The sequence below is a fragment of the Macrobrachium nipponense genome, chromosome 6 (genome assembly GCF_015104395.2).
Source record: "Macrobrachium nipponense isolate FS-2020 chromosome 6, ASM1510439v2, whole genome shotgun sequence".
NCBI classification, from domain to species: Eukaryota; Metazoa; Arthropoda; class Malacostraca; order Decapoda; family Palaemonidae; genus Macrobrachium; species Macrobrachium nipponense.
The window spans coordinates 23,114,412-23,137,590 of record NC_061108.1 but is presented as its reverse complement, the minus strand read 5'-3'; the positions used below and the strand labels follow the sequence as shown (position 1 = coordinate 23,137,590).

The following is a 23,179-nucleotide window of genomic DNA, read 5'->3' as shown; positions in this document are numbered from 1 at the left end:
TGATTTTGTCTAGATGCCTCCAGCTGATTGTGGTAAGGACGCTGAAACAAATTGCCAATAAGTTTTGCCTGCTTACATTTTGTAAATTCACAACACAGACTTTGGTCCTGAGCCCCCTTGATAACACACTCAGTCATCAAAAGGTCCCAGCCAAACAGAGCTGTGATCCATATTTATTCAGTACTAAATTTATACAAGTTGGTTAGTTTAGTTTTAAGCTTCATTATACTGTGGTGGGATTACAAGCTTCAAAAAACAAGCTGTAAAATACCCCCCACATAAACATAACCAATCTGGCTGCCAAACCCACCCTCAGCCACACTCTCCTCTTCACAATACGGAATACACACAACAAAGACAACAACCAAGAACCACCAACAAAACAACCAAGGACCACAACCCCAAACAACCCAACAAACACACCCCAGGACCACAACTCACAACTCAACAACAAACAAGGAACACAAACCACAACTCAACAAGCTCAAAATACAAGCAAGGAACACAACTACAACTCAACAACCACAACAACAAAAACAAGGAATACAACCACAACAAAAGACCACTGCGCAAACAATCACTAACACCAAAAAACAACAAAACAAAAAGGCAACACATACACCCTGACAACACCAAGGAAGGAATCACAACAGCTCACAAACAACAACCCTCAAAAACATCACAACCACAACAAGAAACCACAACAGTTCCCAGCAACAACAACAACCCTCAACTATAACAACTCACATATGACTCAATAGAAAGTCACAAGCACAACAAATCTAACAACCCAAGCACAACAACTCTAAAGCAAAACATATCAAACTCAACAACAACCAAACAACAAATCAATAACATACAACTTAACTGACTTTCTATAAACACCTTCGACACTTTTCACAGACTGGCTGCCACACTACTTATCTTCCACAGGTCTCTGCCCTAAAGACTGACCTAAAACTATGAACTCCAACAACTAACTCCAACTGCACCAGCAGACAACCCAGAACTCACCAACAGCCAATTCAATCATCAACCCTCCATCCACCAATTACGCCCTTTCCTCTCTCTCTCTCTCTCTCTCTCTCTCTCTCTCTCTCTCTCTCTCTCTCACACACACACAAACATTGTCAAATGGAACTCCCATAACTCCTCCATAATACCAGTCATGAAAGGGAGGAGGAAAACTGGTGTGAAAATACATACATAAATACATAATATATGTGGTACTGAAAAACATTTAGTTTTAATTTACCTTGGGTATAACTCACATCCAAGGGGAATCTGTAATAATGAAGCGCAACTAAGGCAGCCAGGATTCAACCAATGCTTTAAGTTTAAGGGCCTGATAGGGTTAGGTAATAACAAAACTTATTCATTCGGTTATCCTGAAAAGATGAAAGTTGATTTTGGCTCTTAAATTGAAATCATCCCATATCCACCATGATTGTTGACTGCTACGTTTGGTGAGCTCGGCGATTTATATGACCACTGCTGAGAACCTTTTCTCAGCCAGTTTCTTTGGGGTGGGATTTTATGGGTCTGTCAACACTACTAAAACAGGTCATAAACACAACGGCAACTATGCCGCCCATATCACAGCAGGTTGACAAGAAGTCCAATAACCATAAGTGTAGTACGAATCTTGAGCTAATACTGAATAGTCAAACGAATGGAATCGAAAATAAAGTTTAGGTCAAAGGCCAAACACTGGGACCTATGAGGTCATTCAGCACTAGAGAGGAAATTGAGAGCAGGTAGGTTTAAAAGGCGTAACAGGAAGAAAACCTCGCAGTTGCACAATGAAATAATTGTTAGGAAGGATGGATAGCAAGATAGAAGAAAGCTAATATGTGAGGCGGGAAAAGCATATGAAGCAGTGGTTAGGACTAACAAAAAGCCATTAATTACCTGCATTGACCTGTGGGTCATGTGAGGCCAATAACTTACCGACCCCAGTTGACGACGTTTAAACCGGTTTCATTGCTTATATAGTTTCCAAACAGAAATATATTAAAATACTCGTACGACATTTGCTTGTTTTACATTTGTTATTGCATATATAGTTCAGTTAACTGAATATTACTGATAATTTTTTTAACTAACTTAGCTTTCATCTTCAGAGATGGAATTCTTAACAATAAAAATATTTGAGGAAAATGCAAATTTTCAGGAAAATGCTAACTTGTTTATTCAAAGGCTGAACATGTGTTTAAAACACCAAGTTAAATGCAATACCTGTAAGATAATCTAAATACGTTTTTTTTCTTGGTATGTTAGCACAACTGATTTGATTCGTGATGTGGGATCCTTATATTTCTTTCTAGGTGGATCAGTAGCGAAATAATCCTGATTCCTCTGAACATCTGGAAAGTTGATTTCTCGCTCTAAGAGACTCATAAACTTCCAGATGACTGGATGGGAACAGCCAGCTGTCAAACGCTTGAATCATGCAACAAAAAGTTTTCACCCCTGGCGGTTTTGACAGTTTTTCGAGTAAAACAAGGTCTTGAGTACTTGATGGCAACAGTAAATAGTTCCTCTTTTTGTGCTAATAGCGTCCGTACATCTCTTCGAAGGAAATGGATGGAAGATAATTTTGTAGCTACCTCGTCTGATATAGATGCACAATCTTCAGCGATTACTTGTTGTGTGGTCTCTTCTGTTTGTTGTGCACGTTATTTAATTTCTTGAAATACTTTTGCGGCTTCACATTCCGCTGTATCTGGTGCGTGTGTGTGGGCTGTGTCATTCTTCGATGACCTCACCTTAACCCACTTTGACTTTTACTTTACATGATGCTTTAGATCGCCTTTGTTTCCCATTCGTATGATACCACACCGTCTGCCAATTCTTTTTGTTTAACGTCAATATATCCTTCACGATGCAATTCCACCTGTCCTTTATTGAGCTTCACAAACTCCATCTTCTATGGTGGAAGTACTTAAGTGATTTTCTCAATGAACTCTTTGTAAGAAGATGTAGTTAAAATAACTATGTAAGTAAAAGAAAAAAAATATCGCATTTTTTAGAAAAATGAGCAAACGACTGTATTGCTATGACTGTAAGAAGATTTTAGTTGATGTAGCTGTTAGTTAAAAAAAAAAATATTGCCTTGTTAGAAAACAAGCTTATGGTAGAAAAAGGGGAATTCTGGCAAGGGGGATTTTGTCCTGATACCCGTTCTACCGTAGTATGGATGCATCCTTAGTCCCCATGGCCTTCTTTGGACAATGCCTGACGCTACACTTATTTTCTGATAGATCCAATGGTGGGAATAATTAAATCAATTGTGAAATTTAGGCTACAACTCCAAAGGCTACGGCACTTTCAGCTATTCAGTTTCCAGGCAGTAAGTTCGTCAATAAAGGATCAAATTCAAGGCAAGTAAAAAAAAAACAGTATTATTATTATTATTATTATTAAGAAGAAGATGAAACCTATTCATGTGGAAACAAGCCCACCAATGGAGCCACTGACTTGAAATTCAAGCTTTCAAAGAACATGGTGTTCATTAAGAAGTAAGACGAGGTAAAGGTACATACAGAAAGATAAAAACGTATTAATATGGTAAAGGAGACTAGAATTATGGTAGTAAGTATTGTACTTCGCTTGAACTTCTGTAGTTCCAGTTACACGACTTCTCCAGGGAGGCTGTTCCAGTCCAGCGCTGTGAGGAATAAAGGACCTCTGAACTGACAGGTTTCGATGTTCTAGTAACAAACTAGAGGAGAATAAGAACGCGCAGGTGGAACAGTAGGTTCTTATAACGAGGGGATGATTTCCAAAATAGCTCACACAAACAGAAAGCCTTTGCCGCCCGAAACCGAAATTGAATCCTCAGAGCCAATAGTCGGACCTAAGCCAATGACTCCGACTCTCAACTTGGCCAGGTGCTACCAATGGTCACCCGAAAATCGATAGACTCGCGAAGTGAATCCAGTCAGCAGTAGAAAAGTCTAGAAAACAAAACACTGAAATCGCGCGGTTCTGTTTATGCATTACAGTCAAACTCACATGATATATTTCTATTGGAAACCTTATTCAAGATATTCTGAAAATATATGTTCATTACTTTTGGAAGAGTAGAAGTTAAAGTAAAGATAAAAAAAAGCAACAACGGTTTAATTCGAAAAGTGTTGCCAGATTTTATCATTATGATAGATATTAATCCCCCAAAAATCAAATCATTTCTCCTAACAATCATAAACTTTTGTTCTTTAACACAACTAAATTAGAGATTTTACTCGGTGTTATTGCAGACTGACCTATGACCTTCACATGACCTCCTCGGTATCTAAACTCCATCCGCGAACCACAAGGCTCCTTAATTAGATGTGTATTAGATCAAGCCAATCCGCGTGAGTCATCCTGCCTTGAACAAACGCCAATCACAGGCCAAACACCTCGAATCAAACCAATTCCTTTATGTACTATTAGCTTGAATCAACTCGAAGCGTGATAGAATTCGCTTCATTCAGATTGAAATCTTTTAATATGTTCCGCGAATTGCTAAAAGGTGGTTATGATAATCTCATTCCGGGTGAATGTCGATCTCCAAACGTTCATACGAACGTCAGACGATTCTACGACAGTGAACAAGTCTCGCGGTTTCAGCTCTTCGAAGCTTCGATGAAGAAGAGCGGGAAAAATTCGCCATCTCTTTCATTCAAAAAGGCTCCGACCTGGGGACTGGGAACACCCTCCAGGGCAATAATAGATTTCAACAGATTTCGATAAAAAAGAAATGCCTTTGGCGCAATCAAGTATTCTGTACATTGTATAATCGAGGCCACCGAAAATATCTATCTTTCGGTAGTCTCGGTAAATGCTGTATGGGCCGCGGTCCATGAAGCTTAAAACTACGGCCCAGTGGTGGCCTGGCCTATAGCGTTGTCAGACGCACGATTATGAATAGTTTAAACCTTTAAAAACAAATACAAACTACCAAGGCTATAGGGCTGCAATTTTTGGTTATGCTTGATGATTGGAGGGTGGATGATCAACACACCAATTTGCAGCCCTCTAGCCTCAGTAGTTTTTGAGATCTAAGGGCGGACAGAAAAAGTGCCGTCAGAGACAGTCAAAAGCATCTCAGTCATTTTCTTTTACAGAAAAACTAAAACCGAGAAGAAAAGAAGTTTAAAATAAAACAAACATGAAAAAATAAAATAATGAGAACGAAAATTTTCATGATTCCAAAATGTTACCCATAATGACGTCCGCATAAAAATCAGTCTGGTGTCAAAAAACAAGTTCGTCTGACCAAATGAAACTTATAATTAGCTTCATTTGTCTGAAGAGGACTCATTATTGACGCCTATTTATCGAATGATTAAATAGCAAAAGACGATAGGGTAACAGACCTTCATAAAACAGCACTCATGGCTTCACGCTTTTTTCTCACATATATCACTTAGTCCTGACAATACACAAACCTTCCAAGTATGTAAACACACTGAAAGTTGACACTCTAAATTATAAATTTCCTCACTTATTGTGTATAAAAAATAAAATTAATGGTAAATATATTGGAGATGCATTTTATTTTATCATTACAGAATAAATATCACAATACCTATTCCAATCCGTAGCAGCTGATGATTATCAGCATTGCCAACTGCCTTTCCAACAAAGGTCTTCCATCAAGCGTTACCAAAGTATTCAAATACTTTTTCGAAGAATGCGTTATGGCTAATGAGGACCAGATTAGTTGCTTGTATGAACTGCCTCCCGAATGAGCATTCAAGATTCTATTCCTCAAACGATTCCAACCTTGAAAAGTTTAGGCTCTATCCCCCCGGCCCCCTCTCCCCCTGACACGAAGCATATCCATAGATTACTGATGTTGCAGAGAGAGAGAGAGAGAGGAAATTGAACAGAGAAAAGAACAAACGAAACTTTCCATGCAAAGTATATTTTGTGATTTCTGATTCAGCTAAGAGAAAGCCTTTCATGAAAGAAGCATTTCCCTGATTTTTAAAGTTGAATAATTAGCTCGTTAATTATGCATCATGACTTCCATAAAAAGTCAATGAACCTTGAAGGACACTGGCAGAACTCAGGTGAGTCATTCTGCAGCCTGAGGCTATATTCCCTGTGTAGCAGATATATTGTTCATGGCCGAAATTGTATAGTAATCAAACATGGCGTTAATGCTTGTTTTTGTTCTTGAAATGACATTTGTACTACTAAATATTCAAATAACAGCTACAGAAACATGTATACAATGTATGTAAACAAGACTTCGCAAGAGCCGAACGTTACAGTAAAAAGCGTCTCATTTTTTCCAGCATATCAAACGAAATTCAAGTTGAATTCCTCAGCAAATACGAAGCTACAAAAAATTATCCTGATAGTCCTTCGTCAAACACATCAAGTGCATTGTTGACAATTGTTGACACGATTTCAGTAACGTTTTTTTTTTTTTCACCCAAGGCATAGAAAATCTGAATTTGACTCAACACCCCCATGTGGAGATCCCTCACTCACTTTTATCAACTTTTTTTATGTATGTGTTGACACACACACACACACACACACACACACACACACACACACAACTTAAACCGTCTGGAAGGAGAGCGATAAATAGTATTATCTTCTACATCTTGCCGTCATAGTTTTCAGAGGAAACTTGAGTTGACACAACCGAGGTAGTGATTGTTTTTATACCCTACGAAGAAACTGGCACATTTGGTCTGTGCTGGAAGAAATGCAGTTCAAGTGAAAGCCACGAAATTCAGGAATAGTTTTAGAATGTAAGAGTAGGCATAAACATCAATGTACTTATTTGACGAAGAGAATCAAAAAATAAGTGCTGATGGACAATACAGTTGAAAATGGATTGTCACAATCATTAGTCAAAATCAGCCCAAGAAAGGAGCTTGGAAGAGTTGCCAATTTCTTCAGTGTCTATAATAAAACTACGACTAAAAATCCAGTTCATTATAAATGACTTGACAATTACAGAATGTTTGGTTGGCAATAAGTAAATAGTGCTGTTGGCTGATTTTAACAAGTAGAACTGTTATTCATTCACATTAAAAATGCCTCAACAATTTTCTATTAACACATTTTCGATAGCAATCGTTTTTGGCTTTTCCTATTTTGCGCAAATGAGTATCGCGATTTGCGTTTTTTTCAGTCAAGTGAGTGTCCTCCCACAACTATGTAATTGCCTGAGCCGAGTCCTCATCGAGTTTTCATCTCCTGAGCTTTTAATAGACCTAATTAAATATGGCCGAGGATGGTTGGCATGCCATTCTTGTACGTTTATTAAGGACCAAAGCAAAATGTATCGTAGGTTCTCATTAGTGCCGTTTGTAGTTTCATTTGGTTTATGCTTTTTTCTTCATAATTTCTTATTTCGACTTTTTTTTTTATTAAACAATTATCTGAAGCTCCTCTCTTTTTGCAGCCATTTCCAGTCGTATTATATGGGCAAGGGATATTATACACGCATACGCACGCGCGTCTACAATCTTCCATGAGGAACTTATTCCAATCTCATAATAACCCTTCATCAAAGACCCAGTTATCTTATCCTACATAATACTATTAATAATTAAAGCTAAGCGCTGGGACGACTATCAAAGGCTCAGATCGATGTCCCTCCCAGGATTCCCTGATTTAATTGGATCTATAACGAATAATGGACAGAGGCAGACGAAAATCAGACTTTTTACTTTTTATGAAAATATGCTTTTGAATGTGCTCTTTGCTACCAGAGAGAAAGACACGTTCATGTGTTTAAAATGTCTTTATCTACAATACATCTGATCGTTTAGATACTTCGGAAGGTAAAGAACACTTCCAGGAGGGCCTTTCAACAGTTTCAGACTTTTTCTTCCTCTTATATATATATATATATATATATATATATATATATATATATATATATATATATCAAGGTTGTGACATTGGTGTGCTAAGTTTTCCTCCTTTACTGCCGAAGCGTTAGGCTTCGATGCACTCTAATGTCAACACTTCGTGTGAAATCGACTATAGTCCTCGTCAGTGCATAGTTTTAATATTAACCAACGGGAATGCAGTACGTGGTATAATGGTCTAATACTGCTGTCCTACAGGTGCCTGTGTTAAAGAACGCTACACCAGGACTCCCATGGCCCAGGGTCACCACGTAAGGTTCCAGACCTTCCAGTGAAGTAAATGTGCCTTCATGGCAAATGACCCTTCCTCGAAATACGCTGTCGATGGCTGTCGCTTTACTGTTCCCGTCGAATGCAGGATCATTTAAATTATATTTGCTGTTACCGCCCCTACATACTCTTAGTTGGGGAAACTCTGGGGATGCAGAAAATAATTTTTCTTTAAACAGCGCGTAAAAAAATATTATTCTGATAGCTCACGTATTTCATTAGAAGCTGCTGAGCCCCACGCAATGAATAAAGCAGACGTGAAAGGATCGACAGAGGAAGAAGAGCCATTGTGTCTGGCAATACCGAAACAGGTCGAGGTAAACTATACCTACGGTAAAAGTGAGGGGAAAACAAGGGAAATGGTCAAGGGGTGGGGTTTCAGGTAATCTGAACTTTGCCCCGCAGCTTTGGAGTGGGATTATTCAGAGGATCTGAATTAAGTCGTGAAAAAATATCTCTAAGGAAAACAAAGCTGAAATCAAAATGTGTGTTTTATATAAGAAGGAATCAGAACACGGAAAATCGTGAACATTAGCAATTATCAAGAGAGCCTCTCACATTAATACTAAAAATAGTTTTATCTATAAATATGAGAAAGGAAATCAGAACATGGGAAAATAGGGAACATAAGCAATCATCAGGAGAGCCTCTCGCATAATTACTAGCAGTTTTATTTATAATTGTCAAAAGGAAAGACGAAGCCAGAGCTTGGCAACAAAATATGGGGTACACAGAATTGTCTATCATGGCAAATGCTGGAAGCATTTTTGGCGCAATATATATGTAAATAGAAGTGCTCAACGGGCGAGGGGGGGGGGGGGTTAGAAATAAGATGTAAAGAAAGGGCAACCATAGATGTAAAAGGTTGTGTTATGGTGTGGATCTCGAGCCGGCGATAAAGAAGCAGTTGTCTCGAACGGTGTAAAACTGGACCCAGTGAGAAGGAAAAGGAAAATGATCGTTGCATTAGTAGAAGGAGTCACGCCATTTTAGAAGCTTCGGGGTGAATGCAAAATGGGGTGAATAAAAGGGTATTTGTAGACGGCTTATCCTTATCTGTTATGAACTGTAAACGTTGGAAAAAATCATGTTTGCTGACGTACCGCTACTGATATTGATTTGCTGTTTACGTCCATTCAAATTTCTAGTTTTATGTAAAAGAAAACTATTGAGATGGCCGTTTGTCTCCGTCTGACTTTTTCTGCTGCCCCCCCCCCCCCCCCTCAAATCTTAAAAACTGCTGAGGCTACAGGGATGCAAATTGATACGTTTTGTATCAACCTCCAATCTATCAACACCAAATTGCAACCCTCTAGCCTCAGCAGTTTTTTTTTATCTATATAAGATTAAAGTTAGCCATAATCGTGCGTCTGGCACGCTAAACGACAGGCCACCGCCGGGCCGTGGCTGAACGTTTCATGGCAGCGGATCATACAGAAAACTCGATTGCTCCGAAGACACTTCAGATCATCTTTTACTTGTTTAATTTCATTTTTGATTGCGTCATTCTATTACTTACATTCTTGCTTGTAATTCAATGGCATTTCCATCGGTTTCAATATTAACGTTTGTTTGCTTCGAATGATGTAGTCTGGTCCTTGAACACTTTCTAAACTGTTTCAGTGATGAATGAATGAAGAAAGAAAACAATCTGGTGGAGTAGCACTTTCATCCTACTCGGCTGGCGCCTCAACGTCAGCGTCGTGTTGCCTTTAATGGTTCATCGATAATCGCAGCCACAAGGGCGCTTCCTTCTCGAAGGTGATGCCACTTGCGATCTCGACTTAACCCAAATATCCGGGGATATACGAACTCGGATTTCGGAAAGTGTGTGGTACTGAGATGGTGCCACATTTTTGCGACAACGGCAGCCAAATACGAGTAACTATATCATAACGATAGCACTAAATTATCTAAGGTTTATTTTGTGTGTGTATATATATGTTGAAATATTTGCTGGGATTGTTGTTATCTTACAGGTAATCTTATTCGACTGCCGTAATTAATATATATATATATATATATATATATATATATATATATATATATATATATATATATATATATATATATATATATATATTCATATATATATATATATATATATATATATATAGATATATATATATGTATAGATGGATAGATAGATAGATAGATATATATACGTATATAGTGTGTGTATGCAAACACACACACTCACTCACACACACACACATATATATATACAAATATATATATAATATATCATATATATATATATATATATATATATATATATATATATATATATATATATATATATATAATATATATATATATATAGATATATATATATATATATATATATATATGTGTGTGTGTGTGTGTGTGTGTGTGTGTGTGTGTGTGTAACTGAATCACGAAAGTTATTTTTCCTTCGTGGCTTATACCTTTATATATATTTATATATATATATATATTACAGAACTGATGTTGTCAAAAATATATCATGAACAGAAACAGAAATGTATTGATTATTCTCAGGATAATCCCACTGACATCAATCAAAACAGCAAGTTAAGAAAACATCGAAGCTTGAAGTTCTCCATCATTCATTCTTTCGACAAAACAAGGATTGAAATACTTGTGTTTTGTGAAACTGAAAATATTGACAGAAACATTTTATTTCCGCTCTCAACTAAATGGTTTAATGTTTGAGAATTTCGAACAAAGAAGAGTCATATAAGAAAAGATCACAATCAACCAACAAATACATTGCAGAACAACGTACTTCTCACTTACTCAACTCATTGCATATCCATGGAATCAGAACTTCCCTTCATTATCGAAAAACGATGACTCTAACTCTCTCTCTCTCTCTCTCTCTCTCTCTCTCTCTCTCTCTCTCTCTCTTTCTCTCTCTCTCTCTCACTCAGACATCTGCCTATTTCCTTAGAAGCGGACGAAGTTTCGACTGTAAGATTCTTGAACGTTTCATATCGTTCCAAGGTTTCAGTTTCATTTTGCAGAAAATCTAAAAGAACCTTTCGATCAGTTTCACTACTTTATGCTTCTCACGTCCACTCAAGCCATGTCTAAATTCAGTCCTCACGTTCATTCAAGCCAGTCTAAATTCAGTCCTCACGTTTCATTCAAGCCATGTCTAAATTCAGTCCTCACGTTCATTCAAGCCATGTCTAAATTCAGTCCTCACCTCCACTCAAGCCATGTCTAAATTCAGTCCTCACGTTCATTCAAGCCATGTCTTAAATTCAGTCCTCACGTGTGGTCACTCAAGTCATGACTATAAGGAGTCTTGATAAGAGAACCGGGTTAAAATATACTTAACAATGTTCACCAGTTACCCCTAAGATTTCAGGTTCCGTATGTCAGCAGTGAAACTCATCCCTCAGCCCCCACCCCCCAACCCCCCAACACACACTGAGAAACGTAAGTTGTCTTTACTGGTAGCCTTAATAAACAATCGTTAAGATGTTCAGTTGGTTTTTTTTTTCCTATATAAACAAACATTAATGGAACCAATAAACAAGCCTGAATATTAAGCATTTAAACCGACCGTCATGTTTTACAGGAAAATAGAACTTTACATCTCCACATACAGGAATATATGGTGCATTTCATTTGTCAAAATTATTGAAGGCACACGTCATATATATATACATACATATATATATATATATATATATATATATATATATATATATATATATATATATATTATATATATATATATATATATATATTCAATGATGGACATAATTTTGCGAATACATTAACTTCCGGTAATCCAGCGTAAAAATCATGAACATAATCCGGAACTGCCTTACAGGCCGTAATATGAGGCCCATGTTACTGGCACAAAGTCAGCTGATTCAAAAAACAATAATAAATACTTTGAACTGAAGTAACCTTATATCTTGGCTGAAAATAACTTTCATGATAATTAAATAGAAGTAAATCATTCGCTATCAGAAACGTCATGAAAATAATTACTATTTCTTTTACGAAAAATAGATGAAGCACAATATGTTGCAAGCATAAGAGGTTGCCCATATCATCAGTCAACTTCCTACAAGGTGCAGCGGGCAAATGCTAAAGCATTCGATACGTCCTGGACCATAATAGCTCCTGATTATACCGAATTTAGCGCAACAAAGATATGGGAATCTCTTTTTAATCGTCTCGGGTGGGTCGTAGACAAGATCAGAGAATATGTCTTTGCATCTCAAATACAGTTCCTCGTTGGACGAGTCGTTTTCGCGACTAGGCTTTCCAATCCGGTTGTCCGAAGTGCGATTCTCGGCTCGGCCAACGCGGAATCAGAGGAATTTATTTCTGGTGATAGAAATTCATTTTTCGATATAATGTGGTTCGGATCCCACAGTAAGCTGTAGGTCCCGTTGCTAGGTGACCAAATGGTTCCTGGCCACGTAAAAATAACTAATCCTTCGAGCCAGCCCTTGGAGACCTATTATCAGCTTAGTGGTCTGGTTAAACTAAGATATACTTTTTTCATTTCAAATAAGATGACTTCTACCTCATATGATAATTCATTTGTTGCTTATTTATGTTATTTTATTTTGTTATTCCAGTTAATTTTTACAGATTCTTATGATTCATTCTTTTTATGTTTTTTTATCTAATTTCGTGTTTTTCTCATTTCTAATTGCTTTATTATTATGGAGCGAAGAAAGCTGCCACGAGAAGTGCAAGGGTTTAAGATTCTAATGCGTTGTATCCCAAATCAAATGGAAGGATGTGAACTCCTTAGGGGCGACATTCTTTCTTTTGAAGCAAACCGTATATGCTGGGAGAAAGTTGCCCTAGAAATTGCCTATATTTGTCGATAGATAAAATTTTTAATATATCCAAAGACTGTGAAGGGTAGTGAACCTTTTGCCAGGAAATACCCACTGAATGTCAGCTTCCCAAATTTTCTCAACTTCTTTTCAAACACGTGGAAGGCACGGAAATGAAAGAGCAGTCTCGCCATTCATTGTTCACGTGTTTTTTTGTGTTGAAACAGAAATGCAGTGGTTTGAACGCTTTCCTCACACGGGAGAGCTCCAACATTGGATTCTTGAGAGAGCTGAAACGCTTCAACACTTTTTCAATTAATTTTCCTCCTACTACGTTCACCTAAGCCGCAGAAAGATATTGCAGTAATGACCTGGCTTGAGGCGCTGCGAAACAAGACAAAGATGGTTATGGGGTCAGCCACCTCAGCCCCAAAACACTTGCTAAGAATGCGACAGCTACCTCTCTACAGAACCACGTCCTCTTTAAGGCAAAGGCATACATGTATGTACATAAATACAAAAACACAAACATATATCCATCTACCTATCTATCTATCTATCTATCTACACACAGACTTACATACATACACACACATACACATATATATAAACATAAAAACCTGTTGCAACAAGCTGCATTCTTATTTCTCTGCCGAAAAAAAAGTGAAAATTATTGTCCCGAGAAACAATGGTTTCAGTAAAGCGCTGCAAAACAATTGCAATTGTACGATTAAAACTGAGGACATTTCTGTTTACAGCGACACGGACATTTAAAGATGAGATACTGACAACGCTGAATGAGCTATGTATATCACGTCTTCATGTAAGTCTATGATATTAGGTTTTACGAAGAAAATCTTACAAGAGAACTACACACACACACACATTAAATATATATATATATATATATATATATATATATATATTATATATATATATATATAATATATATATATATATATATATATATATATATATAATTGCACTGAATATAGAACTTAGGCCAAAGGCAGCACTGCGACCTATGAGGCCATTCAGCGCTGAAATTGAAACTGACCAGTAAAAGGGTTGAAAGGCGTAACAGGAGGAAAACCTCGTAGTCGCACTATGAAGCAATTGTTGGGAGAGGGTGGAAAATAAGATGGAAGAAAGAGAATATGAAAGTAAGTACAGTAAAAGGAAGGAAAGAGGTTGCAACTAGGGGCCGAAGGGCACTCTGCAAAGAACCTTAATTAATCCATACAAGCGCACAGCATGAGGTGCACTGACGGCACTACCCCACGGCCAACTACAGAGGGTTATGGGTGGCCGTGGCTACCCCCCTACGGCCATACATAATAAATATACATATACATCCCCCATATATACTATATATATATATATATATATATATAATATATATATATATATATATATATATGTATATATATATCTATATATATATATATATATATATATATATATATATATATATTATATATACATATATATATATATATATATATATATATATATATATATATATATATATATATATATATATATCCGTAAATATACGTATATAGTATTAAGAAACTGAACGTTTCTGAGGCTGAAATAATTTTTACTTTAGCGTATAGTCACTAGGAAGGCTTAATATTATGAGAATTTAAAGAGTTCAGAAAACGATGTTGAAAATGAAGACTACATCATTAGAAGAATAATGGGTCATTGTGAGTAACTAGACGACAGGTCGTACCATCGAGAAGTTTTGAGGAGGATGGGAGAATGTAAGTTGGAGCGGAAGCAAGAGCGAGTGTGATAGAAAGGGAGAGGGAGGCATATGCGTTCCCTGTGGGTGCCGACGTCTGGTCGATGAGCCTTCATTGTGTGTGTGTGTGTGTGTGTGTGTGTATGTATGTATGTATGTATTGTATGTATATATATATATATATATATATATATATATATATATATATATATATATATATACTATATGTATATGTACATACATGTGTATATATATATATATATATATATATATATATATATATATATATATATATATATATATATATATATATATATATATATATATATATATATTGCTACTTTCAAAATGCATTTTTCCCCTCTTTGAAATGTTATGTAGAATTGTGTAACATTTTTTCAGATTCCTAGATAGCTTTAGAATAGGATGTTTAAAGTGTGTGTTCAGATTTTGTTGCATAACATGTTGTAAAAGAATATATTTATATATGATGTAGAATGTAAAGAGAGAGATTTTCTTTGTCCGTTCGAAACTATGATTGTTTTCCTTTTATGTCAGCATTGTGAGATTAGAGGAACTGCAGGATCTCCGTTTGCTTCCCTAATCTGTCAGCGCATTTGATAAGCGATCGAATCGAGTGTTGCGTTGTTTACAAAATGTCAATCTTTAATTATCGCTCACCTCCGTTTCGATTGGGTACGTGTCAATTGAGCAGAATCGTCTTGTACGCGTATGTCTTTGATCAAGCCACGTGCACATTTTACCTTTTTATGTGAATTTGTGCCAGATTTCGAAGATTCTAGAAGAATTATTGTCTCAAAACGTTTTGTGTCATCTCCTCAGTCCAGTTTTCGCAAGGGGAAGAAGATTTCATTATATCTTAGAACCTCGAGTCATTAACATCTCACTCTCGTGCTCTCTCTCTCTCTCTTTCTCTCTCTCCCGTGACATCCTTGAGATTATATTAACGTAACATAAATTGGTCACTTGTAAACTTAGAATTTCATATAATATTTCTTAGAGTTTGTATAGTGTTTATTTATTTTTTTTTTTTTTTTTTTTTTTTTGGAATCTTAACAAACATTATTCGTAACGGTGGGGCTGGTTTTTTGTGAAAGTGTGAATCAAGCTGCAGCAAAGAAAGAATGAAGTTGGTTATACCAAGGTAAAGTATGTTATATTTTTTATTAGTTGCAACTAATAAGTGTTAGGAACATGATAACTAATAACTAATAACGGAGGATAGGAACTGTGGTTAACTAATAACAGATGGTTGCGAAGGTTTGGTAAAATCTGATGGTTGTAATGTTTTGAGTGAAAAAGATTTACACTTTTACACATTGCGTATTTTTGTGTTTGTGCTTCTTCCATTGTTTGTGCACTTGTTCATTTTCCTTATTGAAGTGTGCCTTTTGATTTTATATTTTCATTTGAATTCACCATTTAACTTAGTTATTTTCATTGTTTAATCATTGCACATTTAATTAAATTTAACATTTGTGAATTAATTTGCATTACTTAGAATTCTTTTCAAGTTTTATTATAGTTTAGCACTTATGAATTAATTTAAAATTTTCAATTTATTGCCTAACACTTTTGAATTTTGATTGAATTAGTTTTTCTTGAATTTTTTGATAAATTAATTTTGATTTAATTTTTACTTAAATTTTGATTCAAGAATTAATTAAACTTTACTTTGTTTTTTTCAAGTAACAGTAATTTTTCCTGAATATTGTGATTTTACTTATAAATTTTTGAGTTTAATAATAAACTTTTTGTATTTAGAATTTTTATTGTATTTAGAATTTTTATAAGTGTTTTCATTTCTAACCAATATATTTTGCATTTGATTATATTGTTAGGTAGGAACATAGAGTGGTAGTTGATTTGCTTTCCTTCAATTTACTTGAAGTGACTTACAACCAGGGAAGTACTTAGACTTCTGAAATCAGGGAAATACTTAGATTTTTAAAGTTGTTTGATGGAGTGATGCCCGATTAATTTAATTACTTACAAAGATTACCTCACACCTGTTTTGATGAACTTTAGTCTGATTTTCTGCAATACTGGGAAGTGTTAAGGGATCACTGTTGCCTTTAGAGTATTCAGTCGTTTAATACGTGTTTTGAGGGTTCAGGTGTCCTGGCTTTTGGTGAGGTAATAATTGATGAATGGTAACCAGATACTTGGCACTTCGTAACATTGTATATATATATATATATATATATATATATATATATATATATATATATATATATATATATATATATATATAAATACACACTCGCTCTTGCTTCCGCTCCAACTTATTATTCTCCCATCCTCCTCAAACTTCTCGATGCACGACCTGTTATTCTTCTAATGATGCAGTCTTCATTTTCAACATCCTTTTCTGAACTCTTAAATTATCATAACTTTAAGCCTTCTTAGTCACTATACGCTTAAGTAAAATTATTTCCGCCTCAAAAACGTTCAGTTTTCCTCCCGTTCACTCCCCACGTAAACCAACTTGGATGACTAACAACTAGGCATTCTCTTCATTTGATAGTTGTGTTACTTTGGTACCGATAGCATGATGACTGGTAAATAGTCATTCTCTTCAGTGGTGTCACTTTTGTACCAATACCAAGATGGCTAACATTTAATAGAGGTGTAACTTAGGACCAATACGAGAAATGAGTTTATTACTATACTCTGTTTTTTTTTCATTTGTCCACCCGCCTGTGTGTTTGCGTATGGTAACACTGCGTCCCGGGCTTTAGATAGTTACGCTATGTGTTTAAGTAGGTAAATAAAAAAGGATATCTGGGTGTACATTTTGCAACTGAAAAGTTTTTTAATAATTTACTGTATGCGAATTACACCGCTTAATATTCGAAATAGGATATTATTATAATTGTTGAATGTAGCTGGATGTAACTATCTAAAGCCTTGGACGCAGTTACCATACGCAAACACCACAGGCGGGTGGACAGATGGAAAAAAACTGAGTATAGTCACTCTGTTCATTTAAATAAACGGTATACTTTGATCCACCAGAAACCGTTAAATTTCCGAGCGTTATAACCGAAAAACTTGACATGAAAAGGATGTCCGGTTGATGGACTATATTAAATGCAAACGAATGAACACTACTATATGCAAACCACAAACACTTTGATGGAACCTTCGCTTTACTTATTCATTCAAAAATACATATATAATAGGTATAACTAAATCAAGAAAATTTGGAACGTGATGAATATTATTAAATTAAGGCTAAAGCCACGAAGGAAAGTGGAAACAATGGAGTGCCGCTACGAGGCCTTTCGACTCTTGGACTTTAGTGAAGGACGAGAGTCGAAAGGCCTTGCAACGATGCTCCATTGTTTAATTTTCCTTCATGACTTTTTACTTTATGTAAACATACTCGTGCACACACACACACACACACATGTATATATATATATATATATATATATATATATATATATATATATATATATATATATATATATACATACTGCATGCAAAATTATAATATCAACACATTGCTAATGAACCTCAAAAATCGTTGTCAACTGCCTCAGAGGAGCTGAAGTTGTTTCTCGAACAAGTCCTTGACTAAGCACTCCGATAATAAGATAACACACGTCGTCTGATCTTCATTTGAGTCTCCACCATTACCGAGAAATAATTACCTCCTCCGCCAATATCATAGTGACGGCACTCATCGCGGTCAAATTAGTCCCTTAATTATTACGAAACTATATCCCTTAGTTACTACTGAACTCGCACTCGACAATCGCACGCTTTACAACCTTGAAAAAATACCTTCAACTGACAAAAAACAAAATGATTATAATATTCCTTTTCAATAAAGCAATTTCGACATTGTTTCTGCTCTCGCTCATCATAGACGAAACTAAATCCTTGGCCAACATCACATCCTGAGCAGAAACACGATCCTTAAAAACACACTCACAGGTTATAGCCGTTGCGTTGCCGAGTAAACACTCCCCTTTAAGCGATCAAGTTTCGGTTCAGTATACAGCGACGCCAGAAAATTATTCACACCCTCAAAATGGAGAAATTTTTGAATATTATAAAAAACGAGTAAAAAATGCCCCGAAGTTTCTTCTGCGCAATCGATATTTCTGTATAAAGTATAAAGCTGAAACTCTGAGCAACGGCCCCATGAAAACTTTCAGTCACGGCCCAGTGGTGGCGTGTGCTCTTGGCACCTTTAGCGGTGCCTTAGCAGTGTCTGAGGCACAATCATAGTTAACTTCAACCTTAAATAAAATAATAATAAAAAAAAACTACCGAGGCCAGAGGGCTGCAATTCGGCATGTTGGATGATTGTAGGGTGGATGATCAGATAACATTCAAATTTTTGGAGAGCAAGAACCAAACTTAAGAGCTCCTCTATGGTACTGTAGGACAGCTGATGAGGCTTGAAACTACTGGAGGTGTATCCATTGGGTGGGAGTACCCCATCAATTTCCTGCAGCAACACTCCTCCAGCACCCTTGTCGCAAGCGTCTACTTGCAAAGAGAAGGGTTTAGAAAAATTAGGACTGTGTAAGACTGGCTCACTACTCAAAAAATATTTTGAATGTTCAAATGCTGCCTGGCATCTCTCATCCCATTCATACTTCTTTTTAGGGCTGGTAAGACTATGTAAAGTGGCAGCTACTGAAGCAAAATTACGGCAGAACTTCCTGTAATATGAAACCATACCTAGAAATCTTTTAAGGGATTTCCTAGTCTTAGGTCATGGATAGTCAAGAATGGCATTAACATTTGCAGTTTTAGGCCTGACATTACCTCCACCCACAATATGTCCCAAGTAAGTAACTGTAGCTTGACCACATTTTTGTAAATTTATTGTTAACTGGGCTTCTCATAAATCTATCAAAGCTATTCAAACTGTCATCAGCTCCTCCCAAGAATCTTCTATAACCATATATCATTTAGATATGCAAATATTCCCTGTAGACCCTGAATGGTGTAGTTAATTATGCGTTGAAATGTGGAAGGGGCATTTGTTAAACCAAAGGCATTACTTCATACTGGAATAACCCAAAGGAGTTATGAAAGCCGATATACGCTTGGCTCTAGATGTTAACTTCACCTGATAATACCCCTTGAGGAGATCTATTTTAGCTACATACTTTGCTTGGCCCACAGAGGTCTATAAGGTCATCTAGACGGGGTAAAGGGTAACTATCCTTAACAGTAGCAGAATTTACTCTCCTGTAGTCTGTACCCAGTCACATGCTGCCATCTTCCTTTGTACCAATAGACAGGGAGACGCCTATGGTGACTTGCTTGGTTTAGCTAATCCAGCTAACAGAATATATTCCACTTCTTCTCTCATAACTAATTTCTTGGCCGGGCTGATGCGAGAAGGGTGTTGTCGTAGGGAGCAGTTCCTGGTAGAAGTTCGATGTCATGGGTGAGAACTGTACACTGACCTGGATTTTTCCCCCATAAAGTTCTGGGAATAAGAGCAATAAGGTTTTGAAGTCTCTGATTGAAAAGGAGAAAGATATTGACATTAGTTTTTAAAGGCCTTCAGCGCAGCACCATTATCTACAAAAACGCCACGAATAGATGAATTCAGGTTCACTTACTTCAGGTTTCTCGTCCTTGACCTTAACATTAACATTTACAATTTTGTCTCCATAACCAGTTTTCAGTATTCCTGGAATGGATACCTTATAAGCAGATTGGCATGGATAATTTGAGTACTTTTCCTTCTAACAGGGGTTTCAATCACAGGTATGGTTATTGATATTTTTAACTACTTTATATGGACCAAAGAATTTGGAGGAAAATGGGGATCCAGGGATAGGAAAATATGCTAACACAAGATCTCCTGAGTTGAACTTCCTAATTTTAGTTTTTTTATCATAACTTTTCCATTTAATCTGAGCTTTGCTTAAGTTTTCCACTGGCTATTTTACGGACTTTGGAAAGGGTTTCCTTAAAGTTACTCAATATTGTTGAACAGTTACAGTCTGATTAGAGTCTGGGGCTTTAACCATTCATCTTTAATTAATGTAAGGGGTCCTCTTACTAATCTCCCATATACCATTTCAAAAGGAGAAACACCAAGGGATTCCTGGGGAACTCACGTATATAGCAAACAACAAAAAACTTTACTTTCTTTTCTTTTTCCATTTCAAACTTCGCTCTTTCCTCTCTAGCTTTAAATTTTAACTTAGCTTTTTCCATTTCAAATTTTTCTCTTTTTTTCCATTTCAAATTTTTCTCTTTCTTCCTTAGCTTGAATTTCTAACTTAACTTTTTCCATTTCAAATTTTTGTCTTTCTCCTCACTTCTCTTTTCAGCGGCTTGCAAGCTTATTCTTCTTGTCTTAAAGCTAACTGAGCTTTTTCCCGGTCGAACTGAGCTTTTTCACGCTCGACTACAAGACGTTCAAACCCTAGCTTTTGTCCAATTGTAAGGGAAGGGGTTTTCTGGAACAAGATACTGCCTAGCTTCGTCACCCAAGGTTCCAATACGCATATAGCGATCTATTATCACTTTCCTCATGTCAAACTTACGCATACTAGAACGTACCTCAAGGTCTAAATGCCTAGCTACTTCCATTAATTCAGACTTCCTAGCATCGGTAAGGTGTATTGCAATTCAGAGGAAGGATCCGCCACAAACTTTTGAGTATCAAACTTCGCCATTGTGAAAATTAAAAAGAAACTTCAAGAATAATATAAACACCGGAATTAGAGTTTTACAATTCTTAAAGAAATTGGAGCAAACTTAGTTAAGCATTGACCACGCATAAAACCATAAACCACGCATAAATAGTAACAGATTAGACAAATATGTATACACAACAAATTTTAGATACGGGAAAATGAGAATGAATAAGACGCACTGGAAGTATTTTACTCCCAGTTCAAACCAAAATGAAGTCAAAAGAAGTACCGTCGCTCAGCTAACAACCGTAACTTCTACACTTTGATTAGAACGGTAACTTCACACACATATGTCGAGGCGCTAACAAGATTCATTACACTTTACAGAACATGAATAACGCAAGAGACTGGTATCTAAGGACCCAGGGAAAGACTATAAGCACGTGAAAGTCACGAATGATTCGAGAGAAACGAATTTTTAACAACGGTACGACAGATTAACTTTTTATCCGCGCACTGAGTCTCAGTTAGGAAGAGGGGGGTTGGGGGGGGGGGGGGGGGGGGGGGGAACCCATAACAAGGTTACCGAAAAATTACGCACAATGGAAATAAATTCTTCAGCGGTCTAGCAAACACAAAACAGTCACCTAACTAACTGTAACTCAGGATGTTTATATCACGCAAGGTTGAATAACGAATCACCAACTACATATACAAACAACTGATTCTTAACGAGTTTGTCAATTATTACTTACCCACGAAGTTTAGCAAAAATTTCCAGGACAGGCCCCCATAATATTAGTACAGTCGTGAGAGAGAAGGGTAATTTACCATTTTAGCAGGTGGGTTCAATGGACCATAATAATACAAAATAAAGGTATTTGAATGAGAATACCATCAAACAAGATTTAAATATAATAATGCAAAAATTATTACAAAAACATTACAATTAGACTTAACGTCAATATAAAAGGAACACCAATGCCATAAAGGACAGGAAATGACACAATAGGACGAAAATAAATGACAAATGACAAAGGACATCCACGTCTCGAAAAGTAATCAGACTGGAAATTAAGACACTTGAAACCAAGCACAATTCGTTATTAAACCCTTACAACAATATCACTTATACTTAGCTTATAGATACATCACAATAAAGTGGACTAATTCCCTGCGGACACCAAAGTCCTTGGTTTAGTTGCTGAGTGGAGACTGATTCAAAATTACATTTAGAGGTCGAAGAAATTTAGGATGGGCGGAGCAAGTAAGAACAAGGAGTGTGAAACCAGACAAACAAGTTTCTGGGAAAGGACAAAGGAAAGTGGTAAACAGGGGAAAAAGTCAGGCAAAATATATACAATAATTACAATAATGTGGGAAGGTGTAATAATATATATATAAATATATATATATATATATATATATATATATATATATATATATGTATATATATATATATATATATATATATATATATATATATATATATATATATATATATATATATATATATATATATATATATATATATATATATATATATATATATACTATATATATATATATATATATGATATATATATATATATATATATATATATATATATATATATATATATATATATATATATATATGTAACTGGGGGGACTCTCTCCCCCCCCCCCCCCATTATTCATAGGTAAGCGTGGGACACGAAACGGAAGGCAGACCCACACACCCCATTATACATAACCTTTCTTTCTCCAAGGAATCCCTCTCTCTCTCTCTCTCTCTCTCTCTAGCACCGACAATCTCTTTCTCTCTCCACCTCTTTCTCT

General features: G+C 36.1%; 1 protein-coding gene across 1 annotated transcript; it reads right to left on the bottom strand.

Annotated features, from left to right (window-relative positions):
- Positions 1-8,035: 8,035 nt before the first annotated feature.
- On the bottom strand, positions 8,036-19,980 carry LOC135216459 (uncharacterized). The gene is made up of 3 exons (XM_064251830.1): positions 19,946-19,980; positions 19,017-19,414; positions 8,036-8,307 (listed from the first exon to the last, which is right to left on the bottom strand). Exons 1-3 carry the CDS (start codon positions 19,978-19,980, stop codon positions 8,036-8,038), a joined length of 705 nt encoding a protein of 234 aa, XP_064107900.1.
- Between the last annotated feature and the right edge of the window lie 3,199 nt (positions 19,981-23,179).